Source organism: Musca vetustissima, unplaced genomic scaffold (assembly GCF_032173495.1).
Source record: "Musca vetustissima isolate MV318-11 ecotype Yass unplaced genomic scaffold, APGP_CSIRO_Mvet_v1 utg8971, whole genome shotgun sequence".
Classification (NCBI taxonomy): domain Eukaryota; kingdom Metazoa; phylum Arthropoda; class Insecta; order Diptera; family Muscidae; genus Musca; species Musca vetustissima.
In genome coordinates, this window is record NW_026888898.1 from 70,456 (window position 1) to 88,299 (window position 17,844).

General features: G+C 34.0%; 1 protein-coding gene across 1 annotated transcript; it reads right to left on the reverse strand.

Moving 5' to 3' along the window:
• Positions 1–1,146: 1,146 nt before the first annotated feature.
• LOC133336685 (uncharacterized) lies at positions 1,147–17,092 on the reverse strand. Its single transcript, XM_061544965.1, has 2 exons — positions 15,712–17,092; positions 1,147–1,265 (listed from the first exon to the last, which is right to left on the reverse strand). The coding sequence occupies exon 1, from the start codon at positions 17,084–17,086 to the stop codon at positions 15,722–15,724; it is 1,365 nt and encodes a 454-aa protein (XP_061400949.1). The 5' UTR covers positions 17,087–17,092; the 3' UTR covers positions 1,147–1,265; positions 15,712–15,721.
• Between the last annotated feature and the right edge of the window lie 752 nt (positions 17,093–17,844).

Sequence of the window (17,844 nt, forward strand, 5' to 3'; positions counted from 1 at the left end):
TTTTTCTGTTGATGGTTTTTGTTTTTTTTCTAAATATTCTAGAATTATTTATTTTTTTTTATTTTAATATTGTTTACAGAAATTGTGGACTTGTTTCCCTTTTTGCCTTTTTATATTAAGGTATAATTACTGTATCTCCTTGTTAATTTTTTCGAGTTGATAAGTTTGACTTAATCCTGTAGATGCTGCCTATTATTAATTAATTTATTTAATTGTTATTTGATTGTATTCTAAATCCTTTCTTTAGTTGGTTTTTTTTTAGAGAATATTGCCTATTTATTTCAATATTTTATTGTTGTTGTTGCTGCTGGTTTTTGGTTGGTTGTGAAGGAGAGTTTAATGTTGAAAAATTGTTCCATGTATTGAATTATTTTTTTGTTATTTATAAATGTCCTAGACCTTGATCACGCATCCCTCTAAACTGCTTTTTGATATTGTCAAAGTGAGTGTATGTGTGTGGGTATGATTGTAAGAGAATTTGTATGTGTTAAGCTATGATTTTTTCCTGGTGTCTCTGCTGTAGAAAAAAACTTTTTTGGGTTTTGAGATTTTGATATTGCTTGTTGTTGAAGTCTTTTCTAAATTGGTGCTATTATTGAGAATTTGTGTGTGTGTGTGTGTGTGTGTTTGAGACAAATAAACTATTCCTTTCAATGAATGTCTCTGAGCAAAATATGCGAACAAATATTCTCTTAATTGAATAAGAAAAACTGAGTCACTTAATTGCTGTTTTCATTAAATTATTTGCAAAAGCTAAAATTTGATTTTTTCGGATTTCTTTTTAATTTTCTTCTGGGGAGGGAAATTTATAAAAAAGGCAAACCACTTTCGCGTTCGGCACAATAAGTTCGTTTACTACTTTGAATTTATATAGTTATTTTTTTCTGCGAAATCTGGAACTACTATAAAATCCTCCTTCTCTAATAAAATCTTTATTAATTTTCTTCAACTTAAAAAGGTATTTTTTTCCTGTTAGCCTTTTATTCTGTTGTTGTAATATTTAATATAGACTTAGTTGTAACTAATTGTTGTTGCTGTTGTTGTTTTTAAAACGCATTACAAAAAAGAAAACCTGGTTTGCTGTTAGTTGTTGTTGTCGTTTTAATTGTTTACACACATCATAAAAATTGTTGCTTTTGTTTTGTCTTCTTTGAATTGTTTTGAACTTATTATTGTTTTTATTGACGAATTAGTAAATAAATTTTATTGCAATGCAAATATGCCGGGCTGATGAACTGGACTGTCTTCTTGTAGTAGAGGAATGCCTGCAAAAAAATGATGAAAAGAAAGAAAAAAACAGAGACCATTATTAAAAAAAAGTGGATAATTTACAATAAAAACCAGTAAGTAAAGTATTAAAGTCGGACTGGGCCGACTATATGATGCCCTTCACCACTTTGGGTATATTCAGCATATGTATCTATATCTGAAGCGATTTCAAGGAAACTTATCAGAGATTAATTTATATTAACTTCAGTACGTTGTGTCAATCGGCCTAGCTATGGATCTTTAGTGCACCATTTACTTAAAATCGGACGGGAATATATATAGATGTGTATGTAAATCTGAACCGATTTTCACGAAACTTTGCACACATCATTCTAGATTTAATTCAGCACCTTATCCCAAAATCGAAATATATATGCGGACTTTGGTGCACGGGCGAAACTATATATGGGAGCTATACCAAAATTTCGTGCAAATCGAAAGATTTTCAGGTACTTTGGTGTACCATTTACCTAAAATCGGGCGAAACTATATATGGGAGCAATATCTAAATCTGAACCGATTTCCACGAAACTTAGCACACGTCATTCTAGACTTAATTTAGTACGCTACGCCAAAATTCGTGAAAATCGAAAGATTTGCAGAGATTTTGATGGAACATTTACCTAAAATCGGGCAAAACTATATATGGGAGCTACATCTAAATCTGAACCGATTTGCACGAAACTTATCACACGTCATTCCACACTTAATTCAGTACGCTGTGCCAAAATTCGTACAAATCTAATGATTTTCGGGGACTTTGGTGCACCATTTACCTAAAATCGGGCCAAACTATATATGGGAGCTATATCTAAACCTGAACCGATTTTCCCGAAATTTAGCACACATCATTGTCGACTTAATTCAGTACGCTATGCCAAAATTCGTGCAAATCTAATGATATTCAGGGAATTTGGTGCACCATTTACCTAAAATCGGGCGAAAATATATATGGGAGCTATATGTAAATCTGAACCGATTTTCATGAAACTTAGCACACATCATTCTAGACTTAATTTAGTACGCTATGCCAAAATTTGTGCAAATCGAAAGATTTTCAGGTACTTTGGTATACCATTTATCAAAAATCTGGCGAAACTATATATGGGAGCTATATCTAAATCTGAACCGATTTTCACGAAACTTAGCACATATCATTCTAGACTTAATTCAGTACGCTATGCAAAATTTCGTGCAAATCGAAAGATTTTCAGGTACTTTGGTGTACCATTTACCAAAAATCGGGCGAAACTATATATGGGAGCTATATCTAAATCTGAACCGATTTTCACGAAATTTTCACGAGGGTTCGTCCTTGAGCCAAATAAATGAGTTGTACCAAATTTCAGCCAAATCGGGTTATAAATGCGACCTCTACATCAACAGACGGACGGACGAACGGACGGACATGCATAAATCGACCCAGAAAGTGATTCTATGCATATTCTCAAAAGGAACCATGGGTCTATCTCGATTCATTTTGCCTGTTACAAACATATGCACAAACACATAATACCCTGTACCACAGTGTGGTGAAGGGTATAAATACAGATTTTACACTGTGCAACAAAACAGAAAACTGTGTTTTTTTTTTTTTAATTTAGATGGACTATTTCTATTAAACGTTCGTTCGAATACATATACATTTAATTATTATTATTTTTGTTTTTTTTTTTTTTAATCACAAAAACCCTTTGTTGCACAGTGTTTTTAATAAATTTGTAAAATTAACATATTGAATTAAATAGATTACACATAGTTGTAGTCATCATTTTAATTTCAATGAAATTACTTCATTTTTTTTTTTCTTGAGTGTGAAACTTTAGATATGTTCAAATTGATTGAATATTTACAGCCCAAAATTTGTGCTTTTATGCGAATAATAACTATAATTAAATATATTGTAGTGAATAAAACTGACGACAAAATATTCAAATACCCATACAATCTGAACATATCTCTTTGGTTTCATACGCAAACATATTTTTCGAATACGCCGTCATTATTATGTATATAGAAGGTTCGTTTTTAAAGAAAATGTTTTTTTTTATGAAAAACCTACTTTTCCTTAAAAACTACCTCGTCGTTTGATTATTCAAGGGAAATACACTTCGGTTATTGCGCTAGAAAATATGGGCATTCATTAATTTCGCATTCAAAAATTAATTTTGACCAAAAATTACTAATAATATACCATATTATCTATCTGTGTATTTTCCTTGATACATCCATTTCAAATATCGTATATACTATTAAGGTTTTATTACATCAAAAGTGTTGTGTTTAAGCAAGTAGCGTCTATTGGGTTTTAAAGCGTATTTATATACATGGTTATGGTTTCAAATTGTAACGAAATATATTAAATTATTCAATATACCAATTGATTATTTCTTCCACTTGTTGGTAATTACACTGTGCAAAAAATGCATAAATATGATACATTCGTATGTATGAATATGTTACACTCCATTTCAATTTTGAATCACATCCAGAATATGTTTTTTATTTTTTATTTGCATTTCGAAACCTTTCATTTGAAATATAAATCAACTTATTGTAGGTTATTCAAAACATAACGAAATTATATGTTTAGAAATTTAAATGAAATTATTTGAATTACAAATCGAATAATAAAAGTACTACTATAGTAATCCCAAATACACCTTTTCCAGATGCAATTCAAAACATTTCAATTGTAGCGTCAATTATTCTATTCAGAATTAACATTTTTCTGGTTTCAAATTATCCCTTTTATAATGCAAATTTCCAAAGGTTTTCAATATATTTTTTTTTAATCAAACATGATATCAAACATTTTTTTTAGGCTTTCAATATATTTTGAATAACAACATAGTAAATGTATCCTTTTAGATTTTTAGTATGTAATGTCCTAGATTTAACCAATTAGGAAACGACATATAAAATTTCACGTCCGAAGATGGCACCCACCTTATCAGAGATGCTAAACGCTTTGCTAAAAATAAATTTTATTGGTTTAGTACAAGAAAAAATATTTTTTTCGTCCTCGAAAATGCATTTATAAGTCCTTGATTTTTTTAATCCACTCATTTATGAGTCCTTGAAAAAATATTTTTTTTTATTCACGCCTCTATAATTCCTTGAAAAAATACGTTTAAAAACCCACGCCTCTAAAAGTCTTTGGAATTATTTTTTAATCCACTCCTTTATAAGTTCTTGAAAAGGTATTTTTAACCCTCTCCTCTATAAGTCATTGAAAAAAATATTTTTTTAATCCACACCTCTATAAGTCTTTGAAAAAAATATTTTTTGAACTACGCCTCTATAAGTGCAAGAAAATATATTAATTGTTTCAATCCATGCCTCTATAAGTCGATTAAAAAATATTTGTTCTTTTAAATCAACGTCACTTTAGGTTCTTGCAAAATTATTCGTTTAAATCTACGCCACTATAAGTCCTTGATAATGTGTATATTTTTTAAATCGTAGCCTCTATAAATCTTTAAAAAAAGAAATATATTTTTTTAATTCACGCATTTATAAGTCTTTGAATAAAATGTATTTTTTTAATCTACATCTCTAGTCTATGAAAAAATATTTTTTTAATCCAAGTCTCTATACGTCCTTGAACAAATATTTTGTAATCCACTCCTCTTTAAGTCCTTGAAGAAATATTATTTAAAAAAATCCACGCATCTATAAGTCCTTGAAAAAAATATTTTTTTTTTTTTTTTTGAAGTCTATGAAAAAATATTTTTTAATCCAAGTCTGAACAAATATTTTTTAAGTCCTTAAAAAATATATATATATATATATATATATATTTTTAATCAAGAGTTTTTGAAAAAAAAATTTTTTTTAATCCACGCCTATATAAATATTCGAAGAAATATTTTTTTAAATATTTTTCGTGCAAATCGGAAGATATATGTGGACTTTGGTGCACCATTTACATTAAATCGGACGAAAATATATATGTGAGCTATATCTAAATCTGGACCGATTTTCACGAAACTTGACATACATCACTCCAGGCTCAATTCAGTATGTTGTGCCAAATTTTGTGCAAATAGAAGAATATGGACTTTGGTGCACCATTTGCATGGAATCGGACGAAACTATATATGGGGGCTATATTTAAATCTGAACCGATTTTCATATTTTTTAAATATTTTTCGTGCAAATCGGAAGATATATGTGGACTTTTGGTGCACCATTTACATTAAATCGGACGAAAATATATATGTGAGCTATATCTAAATCTGGACCGATTTTCACGAAACTTGACATACATCACTCCAGGCTCAATTCAGTATGTTGTGCCAAATTTTATGCAAATAGAAGAATATGAGGACTTTGGTGCACCATTTACATGGAATTGGACGAAACTATATATGGGGGCTATATCTAAATCTGAACCGATTTTCAAATTTTTTAAATATTTTTCGTGCAAATCGGAAGATATGTGTGGACTTTTCGTTATGCCAAATTTGGTGCAAATCGAATGATATATAGGGACTTTGGTGCACCATTTACATGAAATCGGACGAAACTATATATGGGAGCTATATCTACGTGACAGACATCACTCTAGGCCCAATTCAGAACGTTATGCCAAATTTCGGCATAACGTTTGCTATTCAATGTCAATTCCAAATACCAAATAGCAGTCAATTCTGTTAAAAAAATTTCCCAAAAAAGGAGTTTTCGAATTAGAAATGAGAAAAAAAAATATTTGGATAAAAATTCGATTTTATATTGCAAATAATGGTTCGACATTATATACATTTTTGCGCACAGTGTAACATTTTTATTTAACATTATAGTGTACAATATATATATAAAATGACTATATTTATTTCAAAATATGAAAAAAGCATTTTGCGTAAAATCTGCCAATTATTCGGCAAGTACCAATTGTTTCTTTACAGAATGAAGCATTTCTTTGTAATTTGTTTCGGCATTTTGAGAGGTTTTTATTAAAAGCGTTATATGTATTGTAGAAAAGCAGCGAATTAGAATGTAACTAATATAATAATTATATTGCTCTATTTTGTTTAATTAAATTCAGTTGCTATTTATTTTGTCAAATGGTGTTTCTAATTTAAACTAAGAAAATGCATCTAAGCCGTTTTTTGTTGTTATTTAATATAAAATTGCAATTTTAACTGAAAATTGGTTTGCTTTTCAAGACTAGAAGCTTTGGTTTGTTTATAATTGTGGACAATAACTTACCGTTTGTCCAGGACTTAAACAAAAATACAATTATTATTATTCTGAAAGAGAAGAGCTCATCAAAAATAGATGATTATTTGGCCAGATGCAATAATTCTTGAATAGTTTAATTTAGTTAAATATATGTATGTTACCTTCGAATATTAAAATAGGAAATTATTATAAGAAGATTACATAGAATTAAAATATTTGCAATATTTAGGTATATTTACTTTAAATTAGATTAATATTGATGTTTCAGTATTTTGTCAAAGAAAAGTGTATTTTATTCACAGCTCAGACGACAATTCAATTCAACAAACAATTTTATTTGGTGAGTGAGATATTTGATATATATATTTTTTCTTGCTCTCTCGAAAAACTTCGTCTGAAATAATACATTGCTACGATCAAAATCATGAAAACAAGCGATAACACAACCGCCTTCACCAACAGCTGAAACGATACTGATCGGTGGTTGTTTTCTTTTACGAACGTTTGTCGTTATTGTTGTTGCCGTTTTGAGCATTCTCGAGAACTCGGGAATGTTTGTTTTCATTCGTGAGAGAATGTCAGAAAGAATTTCAACCAGGGATGAAAAATTTGAAAAGGTACCAAAAGAGTACTTTTTGTAATAAAAGAGTACTTTTTCAAGAAAAAAATTTATTCAGTTTCATAATGATCGATTTTCAAAATATCATCACTTAGTCTATCTTTCTGGCGGTAATAATATAAGATTTCTTGCTTCTTTCGATTGCATTTGGATATGTATGCTATTGACTAATTTTAATTTCACTACCTCTTTCTCGACAGTCAATATACCCAAAATTAACATGAATTTCAGTTCCAAAGAGCTCTTGAAATTATTGAAGTAATCACGAAGTCTATAAATGCGATCAATTTGCCTACCTCAGGAGATAGCACAGAGTATGCCAAATTGAGTATCTGACAAACATATCCTGTTAAAAAAGATAGGAACTGATAAGTTATTTAATGTTTGTAATTATAATTATAAACAGTTATCAGTTGTGCAATCACATCAATATCTTTATCTGCAATACTTTTGCCGGTGAAATCCATAACAAATTCAAATCCATATATATATTTATATATATATATATCATGGTTTAATGTAGGATTGGAATGGTACTAAAATGGTCACGGGCGTACTACGGTACTTTTTGGGTAAAAAGGTACTGAAAAAAGTGCTGTTGTACTGAATTTTCCATCCCTGAATTCAACCACGAAACGAACGAACGTTGTTGTGTGCTCTCATTCTTTTGGCGAAGAATTTATCGCCATAAATTCATTCTTAAAAGAATGTATGTTGAACCATTCGCAAGCGAATTTTTGCTCACCCTGCTAGCAAATGACACCATATTTTCCTGCTCTTTTCACACTGCTCTTCAGTAAGGTTTGACATTTCATATTGCAAAGATATACGAGTCAACTACAAGACGAAAAATTTAAAAGTTACTACCAAAGTTCGGAGGAGACAGTGGGCTCGACGTTAAGAATCCCGAGTTCAATAATTATCCTTGCAGATCAAAAATTGAGTGTCTAGTGGTTAAAAAAAGTTGAATCCACAGGCACACAAAAAATGTCCTAGTGACAATGAGATAAATGAGTGTGATTTTAGTTCAAGAAAGTCCAAATATGTCTCTTAAGGGGACCCCCCTATTCTCGGGGTCAAAATTTTTGTTGATATAATTCGAATCTACACTGATTAAAGAATGTCTCTACAAAATTTCAAGTGAAAATCTCAAGAACTCTTGAAGATATATCCGATTTATTGTGTCAGCATCAAGTGACGGCTGAAGGGCTTTTCAAACTTTAAACGCGTTTTTCTCTAAACATTTTTTCGCGAATGGCGGGCACGATAACTCAAAAACTAATAATCCAATCGGTTCCAAATTTTGCAACGTTTCTCTGGGAGTGTATAGCTCTCGTATGAACTAGGATAAAGCCAATCGGTGAAGATTTCCTTATTTTTTAACTTGGTTTTTGGTAAAAAATCGGCGATTTTCCAAAAATATTTTTTCAAAGGTCCACCATTTTGTTAATTTTAGAAAGTCAATAATCCTAGTTTACGAGAGCCAGACATGTACTCTTTCTAACACCGTTGGAATTTTCGGATTCCGATGTTCAATGAGGAGTTATCATGCCCGCCATCAAAAAGGACTTTTCTTTAATTACAAAAAACAACAACAAAACAAAAACAAAAATGTTTTGTAAATTATTTTTCTTCTCTTTTAAATCTTCAAATATATATGTGCAAAGTTACAAACCTTAACAAGCATTGGTATTGATTTACCAGCCCATTGAAAATCTTGAAAAATTAAAATCAAGAAAGAAATATGTCTCTTAAGGAAACCCCCCCCATTCACGATTTTTTATTTTTCAGACTTTAAATGGGCTGGTAAATGAATAAAAGGAAGAAAAATAATTTATAAAAAAAGTTGTTATTGTTTTTTGTGATCAAAGAAAAGTCCTTATTTTTGATGGCGGGCATGATAACTACTCACTGGAACATCGGAATCCGAATATTCCAACGGATTTTTTGACCACAAACTAAGTTAAAAAATAAGGAAGATCTTCACCGATTGGCTTTATCCTAGTTCATACGAGAGCTATAAACTTGAGTTATCGTGCCCGCCATTCGTAAAACAAAGTTTTAGAAAAATGCGTTTAAAATTTGAGAATCACTCTTGCCGATGCTGACACAATAAATCGGCTATATCTTGAAGAGTTGTTTAGATTTTCACTTGAAATTTTGCAGGGCATTTTACAATTAGAGTAGATTCGACGCTTAAGGGGACCCCCCCCGTTCTCGAATGGGGACCCCCTCCATTCTCGAATGGGGGGATCCCCTTAAGCGTTGGGCATCTCTGTAAAGACGTTGTGGCCAAATTTTGCGAAAATTTCTTGGCCTACATCCTGACACGATCAAAGTCACAAGAACTGAAAATGCTTCACTACCCAATTAACGATCAGTCGAATTGGGCTGATCAACTATTTGAAAATGATTCGAATTTTCATCCGAAAATCCTGTTCAACAATGTGGCTGATGCGTTATTGGACAGTCATATATTCTCCCTTAGTCATATTCTCCATTAGCGTCATTGTGAATGCGAATCCCTATTGTTCAATGATAATCGACAATGTTTAGACCCGATTGGATAATATGGACTTGGACTTGGAATATGAACTATCTCTTTACAGCAAACCAAGTTTCGTAAAAATGTCATCTCACGAAGTAGTCTAGTCAATTGGATAGTGATATTTGATGCCTTTGATTATTTCCAATGTTCTACGCCAAACAAATGAAAGATTTTGAAGGGTGAAAAAATTCCTTATTAGGATGGCGATTATATTAGGTTTGCGAAAAATAAATCCATTATTTTTATATGAACTATAAGACTTTATTTAACATGCTTCGGAATGTTCGATTTGGGCCAAATATGCACCGTTTTGTTGTATGATTTGTTGCCATTTTAAAGGTAACTTCATAATGCCACTCTCGTAGAGGTCCTGATTTTTACAATCCCCACCCCAGATATCAATTTTTTAACATTAAAGAAATTTTGCAATGCAAGAAAAAGATTATAATTGTTTGGTGCCAAGACCGGACTGTATGGCGGATGCATTAAAACTTCCCAAATTATCTGTAGACCAAGTTTTTGAGTGATGGCGTAATGATTTTTTTATTGTTGACACTAAAATTCATGAAGAAAATGATTTTTATTTTTGCCTTTGAGGACATTTTTTATACCCTCCACCATAGTATGGAGGGTATATTAGTTTTGTTTTTCCGTTTGTAACGCATCGAAATAATCATTTCCGACCCTATAAAGTATATATATTCTTGATCAGCGTAAAATTCTATGACGATCTAAGCATGTCCGTCTGTCTGTCTGTTGTAATCACTCTAGCGTCTAAACGAATTGAGATAGAACGCCAAAATTTTGCATAGAGTCGTCTTTTGTCTGCAGGCAGGTCAAGTTCGAAGATGGGCTATATCGGTCCACGTTTAGGCATATCTCCCATATAAGGGTACCCCCAAATTTTCAGTATTTTGGGGTTCTTGAGCGCGTTTTTCAACCAAATTCGCTGAAATTTGGTAAAATGGGCTCTTTTTTGGATACCAAATTTCTCAACTAAAAATTATAACTTTAGGTCCACATTTCCTGGTATCCTCCATATAACGGTACCTCCCAATTTTCAGTTTTGGGGGGTTTTGACCGCATTTTTTCACCAAATTGGCTGTAATTTAGTACTTTGAGTTCTTATTGGGTATCAAATCTCTCCACAAAAAATTATAAATATAGGTCCATTTTTTCGGGTAGCCCTCATATAAGGGTACCCCCAATTTTCGGTATTTCGGGGTTCTTGAGCGCGTTTTTCAACCGAATTCGCTGAAATTTGGTACTTTGAGTTCTTATTGCGTAGCACATCTCTCCACAAAAAATTATGAGTATAGGTCCATTTTTTCGGATAGCCCCCATATAAGGGTACCCCCAATTTTCGGTATTTTGGGGTTCTTGAGCGCGTTTTTCAATTGAATTTGCTGCAATTTGGTATTTTGTAGTCGTATATGGTAACAAATCTCCCTACCAAAATTTTTTAATATTCGCCCCCTTTTCCCCTTATAACCCCCGGATTTTTTCCTTGTATTGGGGTTATCACATATAGCTGTATTCCACCATAGTAGGGGGGATATTCGGTAGACGAATTTTTCAGTGCATAGCCCACATAGTATGGAATTCTAAAACGATTTAGTCGATTTAGCCATATGTTGTAATAATTTTTCTCTCGGAGGATATCGACATAAAAACTAAAACGCATTTAAGACTTGGTCCTATATAAAACATCTCTCCTATTTAATATTTAGCGTGATGGACGGTATTGGGATTCAAAACTAAAATATTAGCTTGGAACTTGAGCTACATCGGCCCTTAATTAGGCCTAACCCCTTATATAATGAAAACACCAAGTAGTTACTAATTCCTACACAATGTTGTCAATATTGGTCCCGCTTTAGTATGCCTCATATATAATATTGCCCTCTAAATTGGAGTACCATGCGTTAATAATATATGTCAACATTTTAGGGTTTTGAGATTTTAGGAAAACCCCCATTGAAATTGCTGAATTTTCTATTTGGTTTACAACAATCGATTGGAAGAATTGTCGTTATATGTATTTTCCCTATGTTTTTATTTCTCTATCGTGATTTCAAAAATTTGTCAGTATTTCTATGGTGGAGGGTATCCAAAGTTCGGCACGGCCCAACTTAACGCTTTTTTACCTGTTTTTTTTTTGTAAAACTCCTTCTATTCCGATTTCTTGAGCATCATGTTCGTCCTTATTTTCTTGAACCGTAAACTGTATACAGAAAAACGATATTTTTTACCTACAAATATTCTACAAAGACAAGAACACTATTCAAAATTTCTTAAAAGGATCGCGAACTTCATATGATGACTACGACATTGTAAATTGCCTCCTATTTTTTCGACAATTTTCTACATAAATATAAATTTAACCTTCAAGAATCTGTAATGCCAAATTACAGCCGAGTGAAATTGGTATGGATTGAAGTCGGTTCGCATATAGATACAGATAATATATTTAATATCATACGAATTCACCAAAAGTGGTCCTTCAAAAAATTTGTGCCTAAGATTTGGCAGTGAAAATCCTAGGAACACCTCATGTATATAGCCAAAGTGGTGAAGTAATGTTATCCACATTTCCCAATTGTATTCTTTGTAATTTGACAACATAATATCTCAATGGACAGAACCCCATATAAAGTAAATGAGTACTTGTATTTGTTCTTTTTCACAAAAAATCTTCATATCCACTTATGCATAACTACAATAAATATGGAAAAATATTTTAAATCATTAATGATTACACGCACACATCAAACCATTAACAACAACAAAGTAAATATAGACTGAGAAAAAAACAAAAACAATTAACATGAAATAACTCTTGTGACAGCGAGAGCCACAAACTCGATTTCAATGTCCCCTGTTTTTTTTTTTTGTGCAAGGCTAACATTTGATTGTAGTGGTTGGTATTTCGATGGCGTGTGAAGTTTCTTTTTACTTATATTGCTATTTTGTTCATTTTTTCCTTTTTGCAACTGGAGTTCTTTTCTATATATTGACATACTTATATTCATATGTGCCAACATTTACTATTGCGACATAGTTTCGAAACGAGTAGCACGCAACATTTACCTTTTACTGTAACAGCAATTATTTGCTCTGCTCTGCTCGTATGTGTGTGTATTTGTGTTTATATGTAGAAAAAACGTGACATTGCTACCTATATTTAAAAATAAAATTCTTCGCCTACTCCCCGTTTTCTTGGAATTGTATTTTCAGGTTTTAGTGTTTTTTTTTGTATTTTGTGCCATGTGCAGTTAATGTTGTTAGTCCTACGCACATATGTACACACAGAGGTAAATATTTGCCTTATCCACATTTTGAGTTTCAAAAGAGAATTGAAATTTATATTTTTGATATAGAAATTAAAAAAAACAGGCATTAAAAATTGTCCTCAGAATTTCAAAAAAAAAAAAAAAAAATCATATTGGCAGTATATTGAATCGTGCTGAAACCAGTTACAGGGGTCGTATTAGTAATAAAATTTGTAAAGGAGTTCATAACTCATACGCAAGAGTGTGTGGACACTACACACAAAATGTCAATAAACGATTAGAGAAATACCCTTAATAGGTAGGTACGGTTATATTGGAGCTATACATGAACATAGACCCCATTTTCCATATAAGTAGTGGTTTTGATATGAAGAATATGTGAGCCTACATCAAGTGGTTCGGCAGTAAAATAGTTTATACCCAATATTTGGGGAATTAATAAATGCTGTCGGGACCCCATGTCTAGGCATGGCCCTATATAGGAAAGCGAAGCGAAAATTGAACAATTCGGTTTCGAAAATGTGTCGTGACTTTTAGATGTGTGTTGTTTTAATTTCATTGACTTTCAAAATTATTATTTGATCATCACATAGAAAATTTTCAAAGCGATCTCAGCATGTAAGCACCTGCGAATATTTAAATGTAACTTCCACATTTGAGTATATACGACCATATAATTGGTATAGTATATCCTCTTGGGTATACTATCTCGGGCCTATGTCTTTTAGGGGCAAACATATACGCCATAGAATAAAATTTTTTTAATTTTTCACACAAATTAGACCCTGAGGTCCAATATTGACCAATCTTTATAAAAACAGGCATGCTTATTCTTTAGACCGATCCCGTTATCCATGTAAAATTTCGCGATGTTTGGGTTATAATTGCGGCCTCAATAGGGGTCTTCATGGGCCAGAACACATCCTACATGCAAAATTTCGTGAAGATTGGTCCATAACTGTGGCTTGTATCGTCTATACAAATTATAATGGACTGACAGACACACGTGTCTAGATCGACTCAGCTAGTCGGCATACTTAAAGGTGGGTCTAGGACCAATATTTCGCGGCGATACAATACCCTGACAATATAGTTGTGCAGGGTATAAACATAAGTTTTTTAACCCACCATCAGAATGAGAACTCAATATACAAAATTACAGCCAATTCGGTTGGAAAACGTATCAAAAATCCCCTAAATACAGAATGTTGAGGGGTTACCATTCCAGGGGTACCCTGAAACTTGGGTAAATATTAATAGTTTTTGGTACGGAGATGTGTTATTCAATGAGAACCCAAAATACCAAATTACAGTCCATTCGGTTGGAAAACGTGTCAAAAATCCCCGGTTATCGTTATATGGGGGCTACCCTGAATCTAGGGTAAATATTAAGATTTTTTGATACGGATGTGTGTTATTCAATGAGAACCCAAAATACCAAATTACAAAATACCAATTCGGCTGAAAAACATGTCCAAAATCCTCAAAATACCGAATTTTGGGAGGTACCGTTATATGCTACACCAATACGTGGACCGATATATCCCATTGGCAATACCATACATTCTAGGAATACTAGCAATGTGCGTGCAAAATTTCAGAGCTCTATCTTAAATTTTGCGATCTCTATCGTGATTTCAACAGACAGTCGGACAGACAGACAGATGTACATGTACATGTGTATAGAATATATATACTTTATGGGGTCTTCAGTGAATATTTCGATGTGTTTGCAAACGGAATGACAAATTTGGTGAAGTAGAATTACCAACATATATACACATCACTCCAAAACCATCCAAATATCAAAAATGGACAGGTATATTGTATGAAGGATATGTCGAAATATGGTGGTTTTCAGTGAATATTTTTTTCAAACCCCCAATAATCCGTATTGTCAAATAATACGCATGGAAAAACCCCTGTGGTCATATAAATACCACAAAGGGATCCTTTGTATGGGGCCTATGTCGAAACATGTACCAATTTTTAAAAATGTCTTTTAATCCGTTCATTAATGTAACATCGTTTGGAAAATCCGCCTGGGTCCATCAACATTCCTAAACTGGATCTGGGACCCTTCGGTTGGAAAATTCCTAAACTGGATCGAAAAGGGGATCTACATTGAAAATATTCTGCCATGAAGTTTTTTATCCGCCAAAGTCACTGAATACCTACTTATAGTCATATCTATTGGAAACTTGATGGGGATCTCTATTAGGAGGATATGTCAAAATATGGAACTATATTAAAAATATATTGTACGAAGTCATTGTTTAACCACCGAGATCCTTATATTATACCTATGTCAAAACATAAATCTGTTTTGATCCTTTTTTGTGAATATGAACCCCGATGTGCATAATCATAACCATATCACTTGAAAAATGTGGTCATATCATCACTTAAATACTTGAAATAAGTCCTGGAGACTTACAAGGAGGACGTTTGGACATATATACTGTAGGTTGTATATCGTTTCGCGAGGATATATGAGATAGTATATTTCAGGATCTTCAATAACAGAAAATCGACTTTTTTTAATTTGTTCTTCGAAAATGAGGATATTAGTTCTAACAGTAATTTCCTACCCCTCATATTTTGAACTTTATTTTCAGTATTATTGTCCTTAACATAATTCAAAGATCACATAACGATCCATAATTTGGAACTCATAAAAACTAATATGACACTTACTGGGTTAGCGCACAAACACCTTCCCAATATTTCAAAAAAAAAAAAAATCCCAAAACATTCTAAAAAAATTAATCCATAAAAATAGGTATTATTCTTACGTGACGGATCTCATAGAGCCATAACCTCATCGCCACCTCCACCGGCACCATTATCATCCTGATTCTGATCCAAGGCATTTTTCGACAAAATCGTATCCGTATCGACGCAACCCTTGAAACGCATCTTGGCATCATCACCCACATAGACGGTCTTCTGACATAGCAACAGCACCAGACACGAGACCACAAACAACACTGACGGTATCACGGAGGCGATTAAAAATTGACGATAGGTAACCTCCAAATCGAAACGTGCCACCACAATTTCCTTCTTCTGCGGCGCGTAAAAACATGGAAAACGTGCCCGGGCATTATGATCACTGCCATCTCGGCCAAAATCCTTAAGGAATTCCTTGCATTCATCCATCAGCGTATTGACACAGCCCTCGAGATTGATCATAAGCTTCGACTCATTCGATATGGTCAAATCAATGTCGGGCGGAGCAATTTCCGGTATCAGAGTGGCCACCGATACATGCAAATGACTCAGGTACGTGAAGTTCGTCAGATCTGTGAGCATACTTTTGTCCAGCGTCGAGCCATTGATACAGTCCACGGCATCCATTTTGTCAATGGCATCGATACGGTCGGCAGCATTGTTAATGTAGTAGCAGGAAGCCATGACGACATTGTCCTCCGTCTCGTTCCACACCTCTTCGCCAGTGTCAAGATTAATGGCATTCTGGCAGCGGGACATATAGACTTTGTCACCGCTGAGTATGACAACGTTCTTGTTGCGTGTTGGAATGTCCAGGCAGCGGCGATCACAGTTGTAGGGGGTGCGGATTTTGCGACACGTTCCCCGTGTACACGAATAGAGGCCAGTGATGTCCATGCAATTGATTTTCCCACGACGCCCGGAACATTTCACCGGCGAATCTGTGTTCTTGAAGACACACTCGAAGGCGTCGGTTATATTGAGACACTGGCCGGCAGTGCAGTTGAAGGTGCCGGTGAGATTTTTACACTCGTCATTGATGCAGCGAGCCTTATCGGCCCGATCCTGATCGATGCCATAGCACGTTTTGTTGGCCGAATTCGTGCAGTTCTGGAACGTGAGGTTGGTGCCATTGTTGCGCAGATTGACATAGATTTGGATGCAGGCTCCGGACGTTTTGCTCAAACACCATTCACCGCAAGAACCCCAATCGCAGTTTTCCTTGTTGACGGCTCGGGTGGTGGTGCACATGACAGGCGTCTCATCGATGCCGCTTTTGAAGGCTCGCGTCGATGGCATATATATGGCGACAGTTAGATAGACTAGGGCGACCGAACTCAAGACCAAAGTCATTTGACAGACACATATGGTGCCGCAGATACGCTGGTCCTGTGGTGGGACAATTAAATCTTCACTGGGTACTTTTTTCTTGCCCATGGCCAACGGCAAGTGTAGCTATGTTCTTGGAAGATTGGAAAAAGGTCTGTTACTCCCTGTTTGGTGGTTGTGGTGCTGGTGGTAGAGGGAGGGTGCTGATGCTGTTGGTGCTGCTGCTGGTGATGGGGTTTCCTTGCGTTAGCGTTTTGTTTTTCCTGTTGTGGCAGCTGCTATTTTTCAGGGCTGGGATTTTATGAAAACTCCATAATTAGGCTTAGATGTGGGCCGTTGGATAATTACTGCTGACGTCTGTACAATCTGGTCGCTTCTCGAAGTTTTAGTGTCGTGATGTGTTGTGGACGGTTGAGATTTTATTTTTTCACTGGTGACGTTTGTCTGATGTTTTGCATACAGCCCAAGGCAGCAGTTCGGCAGTTAGGCCAGATAGTGATGTGAGGGGGGCAAAATGTCTATATTGTTTGTTATATAACCAGGCCACGTTCCACCACGTTTTTGCGTGCGTGTGTGTGTCTGTACGTTCGAGTATAGGCAGTTCGAAATTATTTTCCAATTATTATTTTAAAAATTGATGCGTATTTAAAAGTAGAAAATAACTCTTCGTTGACGATGTTTTGTTTCTTTTATTGATTTTTAACACTTTTTTGCGCACACACACACACTTTCATTACTCCAAATTCCAGCCCACCACTACAAACTAATGAATGTTCACTGCAACTGCAATATGCTACACGGTCGACTACGGCTACTGCTGCTGCTGATACTGCTGTTGGTGATTCACAACTGGATACTCTAATTTT

What these genes read in the sequence shown, in the direction of transcription:
- LOC133336685 (XM_061544965.1), bottom strand. Translation starts at nt 17,086, where the DNA reads ATGGGCAAGAAAAAAGTACCCAGTGAAGATTTAATTGTCCCACCACAG.